This window comes from Portunus trituberculatus, chromosome 44 (assembly GCF_017591435.1).
Source record: "Portunus trituberculatus isolate SZX2019 chromosome 44, ASM1759143v1, whole genome shotgun sequence".
NCBI lineage: Eukaryota > Metazoa > Arthropoda > Malacostraca > Decapoda > Portunidae > Portunus > Portunus trituberculatus.
In genome coordinates this window covers 16491283-16511558 of record NC_059298.1, presented here as the reverse complement: position 1 = coordinate 16511558, position 20276 = coordinate 16491283, and the positions used below count along the sequence as shown (strand labels likewise).

General features: G+C 42.2%; 2 protein-coding genes across 2 annotated transcripts in view; both read left to right on the top strand.

Annotated features, from left to right (window-relative positions):
* The window catches only part of LOC123518733 (piggyBac transposable element-derived protein 2-like), a 10419-nt gene extending 9949 nt beyond the window's left edge, over positions 1–470 (top strand). The window contains exon 4 of the mRNA XM_045279735.1: positions 411–470. Coding sequence (XP_045135670.1) covers positions 411–470 — 60 coding nt within the window. The remainder of the gene's footprint in view (positions 1–410) is intronic.
* A 15793-nt stretch (positions 471–16263) lies between these two features.
* Positions 16264–17020, top strand: LOC123518732 (autophagy-related protein 13-like). The gene is made up of 2 exons (XM_045279734.1): positions 16264–16569; positions 16667–17020. Exons 1-2 carry the CDS (start codon positions 16264–16266, stop codon positions 17018–17020), a joined length of 660 nt encoding a protein of 219 aa, XP_045135669.1.
* The last annotated feature ends 3256 nt before the right edge of the window (positions 17021–20276 follow it).

Below are 20276 nucleotides of genomic sequence, written 5' to 3'. Positions count from 1 at the left end.
GAGTAAAATGAGAAGCAACCTAAGGATTTAAACTCTATTAGGGAGGTAACCAGAGCAAAGAGAGGGAAGGGAGAGGGAGAGGCAAACACAGGGAGGGAGGTAGGGAGGGAAGAGGAAAGGGGAGGGAGGGAAGGAGAGGTAAGAGACAGTAAACAAAGACAGATATATGGAGAGAGAGAGAGAGAGAGAGAGAGAGAGAGAGAGAGAGAGAGAGAGAGAGAGAGAGAGAGAGAGAGAGAGAGAGAGAGAGAGAGATGGGAAATCTATTGTCAAAACTTTCCTCTCCTCCTCCTCCTCCTCCTCCTCCTCCTCCTCCCCTCCCTATCACCTCTAAATTGTCACTTGTTATCCCCTTACACCACTCCCTCTCTCCCTCCACCTCCTTCCCTCTCCCACTACCCCGTTTCCAGTTCCTTGTGTCTGTATACCTCAAAACATTACCTCACAATGCCACTCAGTACAGGCGGTAACTCATCCCAGCCATGCCCTTAAGACTCCCACCGGATGACAGACACGGCGAAGTGAACTGAACGAAAAGAGTAGCAAGTGAGGTGAATAAGATGAAGGAAGGAAAATCTTGAGAGATACTGAAATGGAATGTATTGAATTTATCTGTTTATTTATTTCAAAAGAATGTGAGTAAATAGAGGATTGTTAGACTGCATTAAATTGGTATGATATTTTTCGGGATGAAAGATGATTAGTTTGTGAGGGAAATGTGAGGATACAAGAAAGAAAGAAACAAATAAACAAAATAAAGAAGGAAAGAAGGAAGGAACGAGGGAAGGAAGGAAGGAAGGAAGGAAGGGATGAAAAAACAATGGAGTAAAATAAACAGCGACGGAAAGAGACAGATGGACAGGTGGTTGATCACAAGTTGTCATCCTTTGTAGTAGTGGTGGTGGTGGTGGTAGTGGTGGATTAGCCGTCTCCTATTTGTGTGTTTGACCATGAGGGAAGACACTGATGATGCCCACTCCCTCTCCTCCACTACCTACCCTGCTACTCTCTACAGACTCTCTACCTCCACCGCCCCATTCTATATCCCACTGGTCCCTCCCTACACTATATCACCCTCCGCCAGTGTCACATCAGACGGCTTATGGCCTTCTGATTCACTTTCACTCTTACAGAGAAAAGTGAAAGTAAGCAAAGTAAGTAAGTAAGTAAGTAAGTAAGTAAGTAAGAAAGTAAGTGAGTGAGTAAGTAAATAGGTAGATACAATATTCGTAACAAAAATAGTTGGAAATGTAATCTTCCAAATTGTAAAGGAACGTGGAGAAAAACAGTCAATTTATATGCCGAAGGGAAAAAAAGAAAAAAACAAAGGAAGAAAGAAAGAAGGAGGAGGAAGAGGAAGAAGAAAAAGAGAAACAAGAACAACAACACCACTAACAAAAACAGCTACATTTTTTTAACAAATAAATCCAGTAAAAAAAATTATAGATAGACGGACAAACATACACTCAGAGAGGCAAGTAAACAGACAAGACATCTTCCTCTACCTTTAAAAAAAACCTTTCACGTGACACAAGGCAGCAATGACCCGACCAACGAAAGACCAAAACATAGATATGGCAACACTGCAGGCATTTGATCTCCCATTTTCTTTTGTCGCGGAATCGAGGCAGGCATACAGAGGGGAGGAGAACCTAACCATTCTTTTCCCACCAGTATTTACAAAGTTTGGGGGCTTCAGGTGGGGCGGCCGTGAGGTGCTGTGTCTGGCAGGGAGGCACGGAGGGGGACGAATGGTGGAGGAGTAACGCAGGTGCACAAGGAGAATAGATGCTGGGAACTGGAGGTAATTGAATAACGGAAGGGAAACGGGAAGAACAGGGGGAAGTGTAACTAGATAATGGAACACCTTGGCGAAGATGGGGGAGAGAAATGGGTCTTTGAAGGCTGCTGGGGGAAGATGAAGAGGAGACCTGAGCCTTAAGGGGAATGGGAGGAACGGAGAAGGAAAAGAGCGAGAAAATAAAAAAGGAAGTTCTCTCTCTCTCTCTCTCTCTCTCTCTCTCTCTCTCTCTCTCTCTCTCTCTCTCTCTCTCTCAAGTCATGATGATGATATTGTTGTTGGTGGTGGTGGTGTTGATGGTGGTGGTTAGTTTACACAGTAGGGCAGGTGCTATACATGACTTAACAAATCGCGTATAAAAAAAATATATAATAGTAGATGAAAAAAACATTAACAGTGCATGTTGAAAATGAAATCAATAAATAAAAAAATAAGTTGTGATAGTTAAGTTCAATACTGCAGTATCAATTGAACTGTTAGTGAAAGCATCTACATTGACAACTCCACTAATTATTTCTGTTGTTGTGAGAACATAAAACATTTGAGGACATTGAGCACGTGAGGGATAAATGTTTACTGCTGTCTGAAATCCCTCATCATCACCACCACCATCACCACTACCACTATCATCACCAACCCATAAGCACCTTAACCCTTTTCCCTCCTGCCGGACCCTCACCACGCCTCACCTTCACACAGATAACCCAGCGAGGCAGGTGTGAGGGACATCCGGAGCCCTTCTGAGACATCCGCTCCTATCTCAGATGTGTGTGTGTGTGTGTGTGTGTGTGTGTGTGTGTGTGTGTGTTTCATCCTTTAATGTATCTTCCATTTATTAATTTCATTTATTTATTAATTTTCTTAATTTCGATCTGTTTTCTTAATCATTTTCTCGATTTATTTATCTATTTATTTATTTAATTTTTTTCACTGCTTTGGTATTTTTCTAAACTGAAACGGACAGACAAACGCACACATAGATAAATAGATAGATAAGTTTATTGACACACACACACACACTCACAAACACACACACACACACACACCGCGTAGTGTAGTGGTTAGCACGCTCGACTCACAATCGAGAAAGCCGGGTTCGAGTCCCGGTAAGCAGCGAGGCCAATGGGCAAGCCTCTTAATGTGTGGCCCCTGTTCACCTAGCAGTAAGTAAGTACGGGATGTAATTCGAGGGGTTGTGGCCTCGCTTTCCCGGTGTGTGGAGTGTGTTGTGGTCTTAGTCCTACCCGAAGATCGGTCAATGAGCTCTGAGCTCGCTCCGTAATGGAGAAGACTGGTTGGGTGACCAGCAGACGACCGAGGTGAATTACACACACACACACTCACACAGCTACAAATCTTTTCTGCACCTGCTGTGAGCCGTTACGTATCCCTCTCCATCCTCTCTCTCTCTTTCTCAACACACACACACACGGTAGTTCAGTGGTTAGAGCGCTGGCTTCACAAGCCAGAGGACCGTGGTTCGATTCCCGGGCCGGGTGGAGATATTTGGGTGTGTCTCCTTTCACGTGTAGCCCCTGTTCACCTAGCAGTGAGTAGGTATGGGATGTAAATCGAGGAGTTGTGACCTTGTTACAAGTCCCGGTGTGTGGTGTGTGCCTGGTCTCAGGCCTATCCGAAGATCGGAAATAATGAGCTCTGAGCTCGTTCCGTAGGGTAACGTCTGGCTGTCTCGTCAGAGACTGCAGCAGATCAAACAGTGAAACACACACACACACACACACACACACACCGCGCAGTGTAATGGTTAGCACGCACGACTCACAATCGAGAGGCCCGGGTTCGAGTCTCGGTGAGCGGCAAGGCAAATGGGCAAGTCTCTTAATGTGTAGATCCTGTTCACCTAGCAGTAAATAGGTAAAGGATGTAACTCGAGGGGTTGTGGCCCGACTTTCCCGGTGTGTGGAGTGTGTGATGTGGTCTCAGTCCTACCCGAAGATCGATCTATGAGCTCTGAGCTCGCTCTGTAATGGGGAAGACTGTCTGGGTGACCAGGAAGCGACCGAGGTGAATTACACACACACACACACACACACACACTACCTTCACGTTCAAAAACTTTCAGGTATCAACAGGTTGGGTTGGAAGGAGTGGAGGGAGGAGCAATCGTGGGAGAGCATACAAAGGTGATGGCCCCGGGGCGTGCAGACGTCTCGTGGCGGAAAAAGGGTCCTGCTGTTGCCCTCAAGGTTACGGAAGTGCGGGGAGGGGCGGAACTTGGGGAGACGGTGCGCAGACGTGTGGAAGGGAACTGTTATTGCTGGTGGTGATGGTGGTAGTCTACGAGAGACTAAACAACGGATTTCAAGCATCAACAGTCCTTTATATTCTCTTTAAACTGTTTTATTCAACAAGAGAGAGAGAGAGAGAGAGAGAGAGAGAGAGAGAGAGAGAGAGAGAGAGAGAGAGATTGTAGTAGTAGTAGTAGTAGTAGTAGTAGTAGTATATAAGTGATACTAATGCTTGGAAAAACGGATATATATGTTTTGCGTGAATAGTAATGTAGTGTCGTGGTTCTATTGGTGGTGACAAGGAAGGTGTGAACAAATCTCCTCTTCCTCCTCCCAACTTTTTCTCTTTCAAAATATAATTTGACTGAGGCAGGAGTGTAATGTTTATCTCCACAGCGATGTTCAGGCGAAGTGAGGTGACGCTTGTGTGCTCATGACCGTTGATAGGCAAACAAGAGAATGAGTGAACGACTGAGAGAGAGAGAGAGAGAGAGAGAGAGAGAGAGAGAGAGAGAGAGAGAGAGAGAGAGAGAGAGAGAGAGAGAGAGAGAGAGTGGTTGAGCAGTTCTATATTTATATAAGTACGTAATTCCGCATTCGTGTAATAATCATTGTCCGTTACTATCCTTTCAGTGAAACTTCCGGACATTCCTACCAAACTACATCATTTTTTTTTTTATTATTTGTCATTATTTCATTTGATTTTTTTTTTTACGAGCCACATGACTTCGTTGTTTACGTACTAAAACTTCAATCAGTCCGTCAGTCAATTGATCGTTTCACGGGGCAGAGTATTAGCGTAAAGCCTTAGACCATATATCAACGGTGTCCTGTATTTTCTCTCCTGTTCCATGATTTGCTCTCCTCCCCCCTCGCTACTCGCGCCTCGCCTCGCGTCGCCTCACCGCCTGACACGTGGTCAGCGCGGCTCCATCCCTCCCTCTCGTGGCCCACTGACTGACTGGCGACTGCTGACATCCCCAGTACTCTGTCCTTTGTCAGGTATGACCACGCATTGCATCACGAGTCCTTAACGCTGCACACATGTATGAGCGCGTCCACACACACACACACATGCATACCTCTCCCCCCACCACGCCCCGCCAGACTCGCTTCGCCCCATGGCAAACGGCACCACCCTGAGAGAGAGAGAGAGAGATTCCCCAAGCCCATCTATTTGTCTTTATTATACATATCTGATATTCACCTATCTCTCTCTCTCTCTCTCTCTCTCTCTCTCTCCAGTACGCACTACTGTACACAGTCCAGCAGCCTCCTGCGTCCAAACGGAAATGGGCTTGAAGTACATTTTCATTCGTTTCCTGTTTTTTTTTTTTTCGTTAACTTGTCTGCACTTAATAGTTTTTCACAATCTATTCGCATTAATCTACTACTAACATAATTTCCATATTGAATCAGTACACGTATGAAATATCCATTACTTTGATGATCTATTGTTACTCGTTCTTGTTTTAGCGATTTGGTTCAGTATCGTCATGAACACCATTTATTCGATGCAATGTTTGATATTCCTGAGAGTCTGTGGTTTGGTTTGATCCATGGGGGACGGACTGGAGAGAAGCAACAGCAGCAGAAGGGGTGGCGGGTATAAGATGGAGGAGGAGGAGGAGGAGGAGGAGGAGGGAGGGTGACGAGGGGACGGAAGGAGATCGTCAAGAAGGGAGGGAAGGAGGCTGCACGGGGAACAGATGGCTGAAATGTTACACCACAGAAGTGATACGTAGTTGGTACACACACACACACACACACATACACACACACCATTGAGAGGCCACAGGGCTTAACTCACAAACAAATGAAAATTTATACTCATATGTGTAGAATTATAGTTTCCCAAATAGAGCAATCGAGGAAGTAGTTTGCAAAGAATGAAAATAAATACTGTAGACAGAAGGGGATGAAAATATAATATAAATAGATAAACAAATGGGGAAAAATCTAGTATAATAAGGCAGGCCATTACCGGTTTGACTCAGGAATATATAACTGCAAATACAAAGATACAAAATAGACAAATGAACATACGTAGTAACACAGACAAAAACAACGTCACTCCCATGCAGAGACAGTCTATGGAAACTCACCAGTGTTTGTCTTTTTCATATATTTTTTCATCTAGCCACACACACACACACACACACACACACACAGAGAGAGAGAGAGAGAGAGAGAGAGAGAGAGAGAGAGAGAGAGAGAGAGAGAGAGAGAGAGAGAGAGAGAGAGAGAGAGAGAGAGATAATGAATAAATATATATATATATATATATATATATATATATATATATATATATATATATATATATATATATATATATAAACACGTCCAGATCAGTATACGTAGATGTACAGTACATACGTTAGGCAATAGACACAGTCTGAGAAAGAAAGACAGACAGACAGACAGACAGACAGACGAACAGACAAAAAAGAGGGATAGATACAGTATGTTCATGTAGACAAGAGAGCCAGATACAATAAAGAGATAAAGGTGAAAACGGTAGAGGGAGCGAAGGAAGGGAGAGGGGGAGGAGGGGGAACTGTTGTACTCGTCAATGAGATCAACCGGGGCAGCATTACCATATCCTGTTACGCGGCGGGGCAGCTGGCAGCGGGGGAGGAGGGGAAAATCGATTGACCTTCCACTGCTCCCCTCCCCTCACCCTCCCCCGTTCCTACACTCCCATTTCCCCAGGTCAACGGAGGATATGAAGCAGTGTTGTCAATGCGTCAATGCGCCACACAAGCTGGCGTTGTTGTCATAATAGATGTTATGTAAAAATCGTATCCGGTTGTTAAAATTTGAGAATAAAAAAAAAAAGGCTTGATATTGTCGTTAGCAGTGAATGGGTGAGAGAGAGAGAGAGAGAGAGAGAGAGAGAGAGAGAGAGAGAGAGAGAGAGAGAGATAACAACACAACACGACGGTCAAAACAACACACAAGCATTCTAAGAGGAAGTATGAAGAGGCGCCCACCGGTCTCTAAACAGCTGCTCCTGCGGGACTCAGGTCTCACACACACACACACACACACACACACACACACACACACACACACACACACACACACACACAGACCAAAATACAGAGAGAGAGAGAGAGAGAGAGAGAGAGAGAGAGAGAGAGAGAGAGAGAGAGAGAGAGAGAGAGAATCTGCAGAAACACAATCTCTCAAAACAGAACAACGGACAAGTGAAATACATCAGCGGGTCGGGTGGGGAGTGAAACTAATGAATGTAAATAGTACTATGATAATTGTGATAGTTTAGTGTTTTGAAGGCTGGACTACAGCCTTCATTGAATCGCGTGACAATTAATGGACAGGTAAAACATAATATACAAACTAAATAGATCTACACACTTGAGCATTGAAGAGAGAGAGAGAGAGAGAGAGAGAGAGAGAGAGAGAGAGAGAGAGAGAGAGAGAGAGAGAGAGAGAGAGAGAACTGAGAATCACGTTTTGAAAATGTTATGTGCTGGACCAACATTATCTTCAAAAGCTAGAAGTACGAGTCGTGGTTACACGGATTGTTAAGATATTTGTGGTTTTAGTACCGGATTAACAGGACCTGTATATTATTAACTTTGTGGGCTTTGAAAATAATCGTAGTCAGAGAGAGAGAGAGAGAGAGAGAGAGAGAGAGAGAGAGAGAGAGAGAGAGAGTAAAGCATTTCTGAATACGTGCCAGTGAGGGCGTGAGGGATGCAGGGCAGGGATGATGAGGCAAAGGCAAGCAGGCGAGACATACACGTTACTGATCAATATTTTGGGCCGATGAGGGCAAAGGCAGCAGGGAGGGTTGATGGGGGGATGGGGGAGGAACCAGCGGGCCTTTAAAAGAAAATGTGTGGTGGTGAGCGGAGGTGTTCGGTTAGTAATCAATATTTGGGTCCCAGAATGACAATAAGGATCTGTTAAAGCCTCGTTCGCTCCCACCCGTCCTGCGTGTATGTTTGAGTGTGCGTGTGGTATAGGAAACACGGATGTATGTTTTCCTTGTTCTTTCCTCCCCTCCTTTTTCTGTCATGAGAACCAATTACTAACTCAAGCTAAGAAATTACCTCAGGTCAAAATGGGTTACAATGTTGTTAGGTTGATGACTAAGTAAATAAAGAAGAGGTGATGTCTGATGTCTGGTCTGAGGAGAAACTGCCCGGGAGAAGATATGTCCACATAAAGTAGTAGTAGTAGTAGTAGTAGTAGTAGTAGTAGTAGTAGTAGAAGATTGTCCCACCACTACCAGTCTCCTCTCACACACATATAACCTTAATCCTTTCAGTACTACGGCTTTTTTTCTTATTCATTCTGCTTATACTTTAGTGATTTCATAAAGCTTCTGAAACTTGTATGGGGATTAAAATAGTGAGGACTCCTGGATATTAATCTTCTGACCTCTATAGACCCCTCCTAATGTAAATGAAATCGTCTGTTCATACCAAAACTCAAGATAAAAATGTGCCCCGGTACTGAAAGGATTAAATAACAGAGAGAGAGAGAGCGCGAGAGAGAGAGAGAGAGAGAGAGAGAGAGAGAGAGAGAGAGAGAGAGAGAGAGAGAGAGAGAGATTTAAAAGGACAGGAGACCACAACGCGTGTTTGTTTGAGTTGCGAGACAAGAGAAGAAAATCACGAACAACAGGGAAGAAGAAGAAGAAGAAGAAGAAGAAGAAGAAAGAGAGAAGAAGAGAGGAGGAGGAGGAGGAGGAGAGAGAGAGAGAGAGAGAGAGAGAGAGAGAGAGAGAGAGAGAGAGAGAGAGAGAGAGAGAGAGAGAGAGAGAGAGAGAATATAAGAAGTAAAGACGTGGTTGCGTAATGGAAATTGATAGAAAACAAGAAAACAAACAAGAAAACACACACACACACACACACACACACACACACACACACACACACACACACACACACACACATACACACACTGCCATCAACAACAAGGGCCCAAGCCAAATAACAACAAAAGAAAACAAGAGAGAGAGAGAGAGAGAGAGAGAGAGAGAGAGAGAGAGAGAGAGAGAGGAACAAAATAGAAAGTAACAAGGTGATCCAACAATCGCAAGGGACAGGAGAAAGTGTGTGTGCTTCCCCGGAAACAAATAGCTTTCCCTCCGCCACCAGCCACAAGCACAACTTTCACTGCCTTTAAAACGTCACTCAGGCCCCGACGGTTGGCTCCTCAAGGTCGAAAACGAAGGTGTGCAGGGACAAGGAGGAGGAAGAGGAGGAGAGAGGAGGGAAGAGAGTGGTGGCCGAGGGGGGAAGTGAGGTAATGTCCTTTCCTTCAGAATGTAGATGGATTCAGATTGCTTCAAGTGATGGATGTGATAATGGTCTTTGGATTGTTCCCTTCACTGGTGGATCGTGTACTGATATAAGAGTGCGCCAAGGAGGAGGAGGAGGAAGAAGAAGAAGAAGAAGAAGAAGAAGAAGAAGAAGAAGAAGAAGAAGAAGAAGAAGAAGAAGAAGAAGAAGAAGAAGAAGAAGAAAAAGAAGAAGAAGAAGAAGAAGAAGAAGAAGAAGACGACGAAGAAGAAGAAGAAGAGACTGTTTACTACATTCACCACGTGGCTTTTAGCCTTGAAATTAAATGCCTAAGCTAATCAGAGGCAGAGGTCGGCCGGGCAGTGGTGACGACGGGTCAAAGCCCATTAATCTTCAGGGGAGAGAGAGAGAGAGAGAGAGAGAGAGAGAGAGAGAGAGAGAGAGAGAGAGAGAGAGAGAGACCCGCAGGTAGAGATGTAATGTACAAATCGGTGGGCGTCTCATCATACTTCCTCATGGCACGAGTGTTGTTTTGACCCTCATGTTATTCTTGCCCTCTCCTTCCACCCACTCTCTCTCTCTCTCTCTCTCTCTCTCTCTCTCTCTACAAATAACATGCACCTGAAGGAGTCTGAACGCTGTCGCCTACTAGTAGTCTCACCTCATTCCCTAACTGGCCACCACCAGCGTGCGAAATACATCTTTCCGACCTTCGTCAGATTATGGCTAGCTACTGGGGCTACAGTCAAGTTGAGGGGCATTGGGCTTGGCGTGATCCGTGGAAGAGAGGCTAGCGGCTGCTCCTTCTGGACGGGCCATATATATAGAGGCAACAGACCGGGAGAATCGGGGCTCCCCATAATCGGATCAGTTGTGTTTACTCTCACGTCTCCAAAAGTCTCCAGCAAAACAGCTTAGCAAAGAGACTCACGGGAAAGACTTACAACGCGGGCAAGGGGGCCTGGGGATAGGGAGGAAGGGCCACTGGAGAGCTGGGGCCTGTAACGGACATAAGGAAAGTTGAAATCGAAAATACATAAACAAGGGTCTGAGTTTGACGTTTCTCCGCGAAATAGTAAGACTGAATATAGAAAAAAAAAATTTTTGGAAGAGGGTAGATTACTATATAAACGATGATAGTGATGATGATGATGATGATGATAAAGAAATATTCCATAAAGAAAAGCTGCCTTGTGTACACAGCCAGCCTTTTGCATCTACTTTATGTTCTGATGCAAGGATGCCACGATGTAAGGGCAGAGAGAGAGAGAGAGAGAGAGAGAGAGAGAGAGAGAGAGAGAGAGAGCAATGACCTATAGGAGCGTGAGTGTCTGGTGAGGCACAGTGAGGAGAGGTCTTTAAATGAAGTAGCCTTGGAAAGAAAGCCACGCTGGGTCAGCTCCAACACACACACACACACACGCACACACACGAGAACATGTGACAAGTAGTTTTCAGAGGAGAAAATGCAGCCTAAACACCCAAAGCTGTTCAAATACAACATATGGTTAGAGCAACATGGCAGCTATTGAAGCAGAACGCAGAGACAGACGTGGGCATTTTAATGATCCTACTACTCAGTGGTGTCTGCGTTAGTTCCTGGGAAGAGACATCTTTGGTCACCCCCGGCAGTGCTTCCCAAGGTAGAGAGAGCTATTACTTCCTCCTATGTCCAGTAGTTGCCTTGAAATTAATGTGTTCCGTCCATATCCTCATTACTAGTAGAGAGAGAGAGAGAGAGAGAGAGAGAGAGAGAGAGAGAGAGAGAGAGAGAGAGAGAGAGAGAGAGAGAGTTTGCCTCCCAGATCGGTCTGCATGCCTGGGTTTAACATGCTGTGACACAATAACGCCACCAGCACGCCAATACCAGCCTTGGGTTGCGCGTTAAAAGGACGTTTTTCCTTGTGGCACGCTCAGCTGTTTTCCACCGTGTGTTGTTGACGTGTGGTGGAGGGTCGACAGGCGCCTCTACCACGGAAAACCCTACTTTAAAAACGCCCCATACTAAGCCCTACCCGCCCCTGTGCTGTCCCTCCCCTCCATCCGCTGCCATGTCCCACTCTTGCCTGTAATCAGCCTCTGTGTCATAAGCCCAAACATTCAACGATCATTTCACTCTCCAACCCGAGAACATTCCCATCAGCGAGATCACAATATAAACTTAAACTGAGGCTTATGTCAGCCACTGAATCACAGTCAATCTCCTGCTGGGTGATACACTGCGGTCCTGCGGGGGAGCATTCACTCAGTAAGTCTTAATGACCAACTCTTACATGAGCAAGGCTTTGGTTATCTCACACGTTTTGTGTGGTGTACGAGTATGTCACTCGGGCCACAGAGGCGAGTATAAATGGCCCATTCAAGGTGCTTGAAAGATCTCTAATCTTCACGACTGAGTTAAGCAAAGGTTGACTGGTGTGGCGTTAGCTCAGCTGTCGCCTATTTCAAGTTTCACTGTGTTTTCAGTTAATAACGAAAATATCTTGAAAAGAGACATGTACGTACAGTACATACCTTCTGACACCTCTGGCTAATAAATGTACCTATAGCTTAATCAATTCCATGGTGTGTAGCTATGCATTCTCTTGCCGCTAAAGGTACACAGAGGACGCTGGTTTTCTCTCTCGAGCAACCAACAATGACTGGCACCGACCAACTCCAGTAATTTCATCCTATAAACACATATGTGTGACACTAAGGTAGAAGTGCAAAGCGTATTCGCGTGCCATAGCGATAGAGGCGCGCTTTGTTTACATGTTTCGGATGAGAGTCGACGGTGTTGCTCTCTGCGAACGAGCAAATGAACACTCAGGGATTAGCTGTCGCTACAGTAATAATTAATCCTTATGGAGTCTCTAATTTCCTTGAGTTGAGTTGATTTCCTTTTATGTACGTAATTAAATACGCCACACATTTCTGCTGAGTAGTACTGCTTTCCACCATATTCACCTTTAACCTCTACTTTTCTTCTAGTTTATAATATTGTTCTATTAAAATCGAAATCTGTTTTCTGTTTTATTCATTATCGTTACCTAGAGCTTATTATGCCACTGCAGCACGTCACTCCCAATGCTTGTTCGTGTGTTTGCTGGTCGGTGCTTAACTTAACTTGCCCTTGCCTTTATGTATCTTTAACATTGGTCTGTTTCTTAATCCATTTTATTCTCTTCATATATATATATATATATATATATATATATATATATATATATATATATATATATATATATATATATATATATATTTCTTCTTTATTATCTCGATTGCTTGATCTATCTGCAACTTTCCTAGAACGGGTTTCTGGTCCATATGACGCAAAAACAGAATGCACTGGTAATACGCTTCTCATTAGTGACTTTTTTTTTTTTTTTTTTTTTACATTACAAGGGCACTGGCCAAGGGAAAACAGTGTTGGAAAAAAAAAATCCCGCTGGTTGCCAGGCCCTGTTAAGAGGAAAGTAGAAAGAGAAAAAACAAAAAAATCTAAAAGGAGGAAAATAACTGGGAAATAACTCTTCATAAGTTATTAATTCACAACTCTTGTCCGGTTACCACTACTATTTTCTTGTATATTTTTCGTAATTTGAACATGTTTATTGAGTGTCTATAGTCTGCATTGGTTTAGAACATAAGAACATAAGAAAAAAGGGAAACTGAAAGAGGCCGCCAGGCCTATCCGAGGCAGTGCCTGTGTGTTTAAGCTTCCTAATCCCATCTGTTATCCCCATCCATGAACTTATCTAACCCTATTGACTCAGGTCTCACTACATGACCACTGAGAGTGTTTCATTCATCTACCATTCTGTTTGAAAACCAGTTTCTTCCCATTTCTTTCCTAAACCTAGATTTTTCAAGTTTAAACCCTTTATTTCTGGAACTGTTCCGGCTACTGATCCTAAGAACTACATTCACGTCCCCTTTGTTAAAACCTTTATACCACTTAAATATTTCTATCAGGTCTCCTCTTAACATAAGTCTCTTTAAGGAATGCAGATTTAGTTTTTTCAGTCTCTCTTCACAGGCAATATACCTCATTCCCTGTATCTTTTTAGTCATCCTCCTTTGCAGTGACTCCAACAGAGCTATATCCTTCCTAAAATGTGGCGGGCCAGAATTGTACCGGATAGTCAAGATGTGACCTGACCAGCGCCAACTATAATTTCAGTATTACTTCAGGACTCCTGCTTTTAACACTTTTAAAAATGAGTCCCAATACTCTATTCTCCTTATTCCTGGCCTCAATACATTGCTTCCTTGTACCGAGATCAGAACTAACTATGACTCCTAAATCTTTCTCATACTTGGAACTTCCTAGTGCCATGTTACCTATCGTGTACCTATTGCTTGGATTATCTCTACCTACGCTCAATACCCTGCACTTGTTAATATTGAACTGCATTTGCCATCTATCTGACCATTCTTTCATCCTATTCAAGTCTGCCTGCAAGGCCATGGCATCCAAATCAGACCTAATTCATCTACTTATCTTTGTGTCGTCTGTAAATTTACTAATGTCACTATTAATTCCACTATTCAAGACGTTGATATATATATATATATATATATATATATATATATATATATATATATATATATATATATATATATATATATATATATATATATATATATATAATGGCCTAATACTGAGCCCTTTGGCACTCCAATAACTACTTCTCCTCACTTGGAATTAGATACATTAATTACTATAGCTTCTGTCCAGCCTAATATTCTGCCCTCTATGCCGTGTGCTTTAACCTTTTTTAAGAGCCTCTGGTGAGGTACCTTGTCACAGGCTTTACTGAAATATAAGTATAGAATGTCATAATTATCACCCTTATTTGCCGCCTCATAAACCTTACTATAAAAACTCAACAAATTAGTAAGACACGACTTTCCCTTCGTAAATCCATGCTGTGTTTGATTTATCAAGCCGTGTTCGTCTAGGTGTTCCCTAATGTTTTCGCTATTATTAATTCCATTAGTTTACCCACAATTGAAGTTAAGCTGACAGAGGCTTGTATTTAGACGTTAGGGCTTTATCTCCCCTCTTAAATATGGGAACCACATTAGCTTCCCTCCATATTATCGGTACTTCACCTGACTCCAGTGACATCCTAAAAAGTGCCGCTTAAAGGGCAAAGGCTCGCTGACGACTTCCTTGCATTCCTTTAGATTCCTTTAGAATCCTTGGATGTACTTCATTAGGTCCTGGTGACTTGAATTTCTTTAGTTTATCTATCTCCTTTTCTACCATCACCTCAGTTATATGAACATCCGTCAGGTTTTCACTATCCTCTTCCCTAAATATCTGTTCGCTATCTGGGATTTCCTGTGTGTTCTCATGGGTGAAGACAGTTACAAAATACTCGTTCATAATCCTACTAATATCTTTCGCAGAACTAACCATCTCCCCATTTGCTGTCCTTAAGGGACATAATTCTTCTCTGCGTTTCGTTTTGTATAACTGAAAAAATCCCTTGGGGTCCGTCTTTGCATGGCTGGCTACCCTCAACTCATATTCACTTTTAGCCTTCCTCGTTAACCTCTTAACTGTTCTTACTAATTCATGGTATAGTGGCCTTAAAGCCCCATCCACTGCCTTTAGCCTCTTATATATATATATATATATATATATATATATATATATATATATATATATATATATATATATATATATATATATATATATATATATATATATATTAAAGCCTCATCCCCTGCCTTTAGCCTCTTATATAAATAAATATATATATATATATATATATATATATATATATATATATATATATATATATATATATATATATATATATATATATATATATATACCTTTTTGCCCTATGCATCGCTTTCATCTGTCTGTCATCCACTTAGGGTCGTTGCTTTGTGATTTTATTGTTATATATGGAATGTTAGCTATCTGACCTCATGTATTTTATCTAGAAAGTCGGTAAAAATCTCACCAACTCTCAGCTGACCAGGATTTCTCCCATGTTCTAATCCAGCTTCCCCACCGCCTCATTATCTCTGTCCCGCTTCGACTTCGCACTTCACCCCCTCCTTCTCTGCACCTGCCTTCCCTCTACCTGACTATCTCTGCCTTCCCCTTGCCAAGCGACTCCTTGTAAATACTCCCTTAAGCCCTCGAAATTAGCCTTCCTGAAGTCAGGTACTTTCCTATTGTTCTTTTTTTCTAGAAGTTTCATGCCATTTCAATGTATACCGTATTTCTTTGTGATCACTGCTACCTAGCTGGCCACCAACCTCCCCTTGCGTAACTGCCTCCTCCCTGTTTGTCAGAATTAAATCTAGAATATCATTTCCCCGTGTGGGTTCTAAAATGACTTGCTCTAAAAAAATTATCCTGAATGACCCTAAGAAACTCTTCTGTTTCCCTGTTACTTATCATCAAGCTCCAATCAACATTCCTATAGTTAAAATCCCCCTACCACATATACATTACTGTACCTGGCTGCTCTATTTATTTCCTCCCATAGGGAAGAGTTTATTTGGTCTGAAGCATTAGGTGGCCTGTACACTAACCCTATTACTACTGACTGAGACCCGTCCTTAATATCTACCCATATCTGCCTTAATTCTGCTGTGTCCTTGACGTCTATAACCATCCTGATCAAATACCTTCCCTGACATATCTAACCAAGTTTCTGTTAATGCAATTATATCAAAATTTTCAACACTAGCTGCTCTTCTCAGCAAATCCATTTTATTTAAAATACTCCTACAGTTCGTGTAATACATATTTAAACTATTTTTCATGTTTACTAAGTTGGTCACTTTTCTAGATTTGACTATTCTTTCATCCTTATGGATCACCGAAGTCCATTCTCCCTCCTGACTACCGAAAAGAGCGCCGGAGTGCATTTAACTCGCCTTCAAGTATTCCAGACAAAACAGGAACACCTTGGCGTGATAAATGCACTCCATCCCTGGCATAAAAGGTGTCTTTGAAGTAAAAGAGGTCCCAGTTATCGATGAACGCCCATCCATTGATCCTGCAGTGATCCGCAAGTCTGGAATTTATTGCAATAGCCCTGGACTGCCATTCACCTTCCAGTATCCTGTATCAATATCTGTGTCCACCATCACAACAACACGACACAGCACGAGTCCATCATCCACACCCTCACAGCCCCACATCCCACAGCACTACAGCCACACCTCCAGAGACCCATACCATCAGAGCCACAGCCCCACAGCCCAACAAATTCACAATCCCACAGTATCACAGTCACACATTCCCACAGCCCTACACCTCCACAGACCCTCAACCCCACATTTCCACAGCCTAAAACCCCCAAAATCTTACAATCCCACAGACTAACACCTCCGCAACCTCACATTCCCACAGTCCCACAATCTCAAAGTCTCACAGCCACAATCACACAGCCCTAAAGCCCCAGAGTTTCAGAGCCCAACAGCCCCCACAGTCTCACAATCCACAGGCCCGCAATCTCACACCCCGCAGCACTACAGTCTCACAGCCCACAGCCCCACAGGCTCACAGCCCCACAGTCTCAGAGCCTCAGAACCCCACTGTCACAGCCTCACAGCCCCAAAGTCTCACGGCCCACAATCTTGCAGCCTACAGCCCAACAATCTCACAGTCCACAGCCCCACAGTCTCAAAGCCCACAGACCTACAGTCTTACAGGGTTGTACAGCAAATGTTAATACTGGCATAATTATGTAATCCGTGGAATATAAGGCTACTGTGATGTTTTTGTACATAGCACGTCATCGTGTACAACTGCAGACGTGAATGATGAAAGACGAGAGAGAATATTGTGCTTTTGTAATTTCTCTCTCTCTCTCTCTTTCCATGAAATATTTTTACATCCGCCATAAAGGCATAAGATTATGGCTCCATTATGACGAGCAGCAGCGGTGCCTAGTCTGGCTGGCCGTTGACTTGGCGGCCGCTCTGGCGTTTATTGTTTTATAGATGATTTAAAGGTCCAGAGGCAAGCGGTTTAAACTACATGTGTGTGTGTGTGTTTATGAGAGGCCCTTTAAAACAATTTTCCGTCATAAGGAGCATTCATAGCGTTAGAGAGAGAGAGAGAGAGAGAGAGAGAGAGAGAGAGAGAGAGAGAGCTGTCTGTTCAAGGCGTTGAAATGAATGGTATCATAAAAAATAAAAAAAAGATACTATTCTTGGCCTATGTTCATGTCTAGTGTGTGTGTCCTCACTCTGGTCCCACTGTCAATGATTTTTTGTAGGATTGGTAGTTGTTCTGTCCTTTAATACTAGATTAGAATATTTTACCGTTAGAATGTTGAATATTAATTGTTTGTACGCACATTTCCTCTACTAATGCAACCCAGTAATCTATTGCTGTTCGGCAAGTTTAATGCCAGTATATCTTTATTGTTGTGACGGTGTGTGTGTGTGTGTGTGTGTGTGTGTGTGTGTGTGTAAAATGTCTCAATAAATGATATGCTGAAGAAAAAAAAAAAAAAAAAAAAAAAAGAAGAGGAAGAACAGGAAAAACAACAGAACAGTTACGAACAATTATACATATCAGTAACTCCAACAGCAACATAAATAACATTTCTATCACCAATTACGGCACCACCACCACTATGGCCAGCCTGAGTGCCACTAGTAGCAGTAACACGTTACACAGGAGGCGGCATTAGTACCATCACTAACAGCTGTAACAACAGTAACAATAAAATTAACATTATTACCTATGGCAGAAACAACAATAACTATACCAACAAAAACAATAGAGAAATAGCTTAGTCATTCATCTTCCGAACCTGTAGTAGTGTGCTTCCCGTGCGAGTGAGCTACCGTAGGCTGTACCAACATTCATTCCAACAATGTATCAGCACTCATCAGCTGGCCATCATATTAGTCCTGCCTTTATAGCCTGGCGCGACGCGCCTTTTAGGAATTTTACAACTACATATTTATGACTTTAGTACGGTGGGAAGGACTTTAAAGTGACAACCATAAAAATTCCAAAAATGTTTTTTTTTCTTATTCAAGACACGACTTTTTATCATTTTCTTTCTTAAGTACAACAAAAACAACAGCGTAGAAGAAAAATGTGTTCACTTTTCCAAATGTCTCACACGGTTAATTTCTTGATTGTTCTTATTTTAATGTGACTAGAGTACTGTTGTATATACCATTGCATTATTACGTTTAAAAACAAACTCTTGCTTTCTGAGAAAAAAAAAAAAAATAAATAAATAAAAAATAAAAAATAAATGAAAATCATTGCTGAAGGAAACAAATTAGGAAAATTACCAGAACTCTTTTGGATGGAATATATTCCTTACCATAAAGTGGTCTGTTCTAAACCTAACCAATAAGTAAATAATGGATGGAGTCGCTGTCATATGGAAAGGACACACCCTGATAGTCTACACTGCATTGTGCCTTACCTTTTCACAGTGAGCTTGCCATTGTTGCTGTGACGTTGCATGGTATTGATATATTGTACAGTAGTAGCTACTTACCTCAGTGTCAAGGTGAAAGGTAGCTTCGTCTGTTAAGGCAGAGTCGCCGGTCATGCCATCAAACCTCTGCCCCATCCTGTGTTGGCTCTTTTAAATCCCTGCTAGACTGATACTTCCCTGCAAATGTTGCTCTTTTCTGGTCACAATCTTATTCCTGTATCTTGTCTAATATTCTAGCACAGTGTTTGGAGCTAGTAGATTGGCTCCATCTCTCACTGTAATTAGTATAGATTGCAAGTATTATTTTTGCTATTATGCCACTTAAACAGACAACATGAGGAAGAAAAAGACAAAAATGCAGTTTATTTACAAATCATCTTTCTTCTGGTTTGTATTAGATAGTGGAAAAGCTTATCTTGTAATAAAAGGATAAAGATAACACATTTTCTAGCAAGATGATCATCATTATTCAAAATACCCAGCAGAAAACAAACACCATTATATCAAGAGATTCACCTATGTTGAATTTGGAGAACCAAAAATAAAACAATCCACTTATGTCTAAAACTTTTTGAGTGAGCCAACACCCTTTGTTACATGATAAAGCATGTTATCAATGATCTCAATGAATTTAACTTTCTACATTTCTCCTTCACCCACAGCAACACAACTCTTGATACTTCAAACAGTGTACCTTCTTTAGCAACTTACCACTCAAGGCCACATACATCCTCCAATCATTTACTTTCATTTCATTCAATTTGTTTGCTCCTTCTACTCTTTCCGTGGAAGTGGCATCACACAGGGCAAATTTCTCCTAACATGTTGGTAATTTTTGTTGGCAGTTAGGCTGCTTAGGCAACATGAGAAGCAACATCCTATTGCTCATTTTTTGTTGTTGGGAAGAATGGAAAACAGTTTTGTTTGTAGATGTGTTGGGAATATTAGTAGTAGTATATTGCATCATAAATATGTAATATAAATGTCAACTGAATATAAATAATTACATTTCAAGACAAAATGTCAACTACAAAGCTAGGAAAAACCAAGTGCATGTGTAATTTGATTGTCCGATGTTGAAATATTCATACCTCTAGCATGACAATTATTGCAGTTGCTAAAAAAAAAAAAAAAAAAAAAAAAAAAGTGATGGAGTGTGAAAGCTCACCTTAAACTGACTGAGCTATAGTGGATCCAGACTATGTATATTAAAACTGGTACTTGGTATGTTGGTTGTACCTGTTCACATTATTGACACCTTAATCCCAGAATGCCCTGAAATGGTTGGCAACGGTGCAGTCTGTGAAGACAGCATCATTGTTCCATCAAATCGAGCCATAAAAAAAAAAAAAAAAACAATACTAAATAAATAAATAAAGCCAGAGGACCGGGGTTCGATTCCCCGGCCGGGTGGAGATATTTGGGTGTGTCTCCGTTCACGTGTAGCCCCTGTTCACCTAGCAGCGAGTAGGTACGGGATGTAAATCGAGGAGTTGTGACCTTGTTGTCCCGGTGT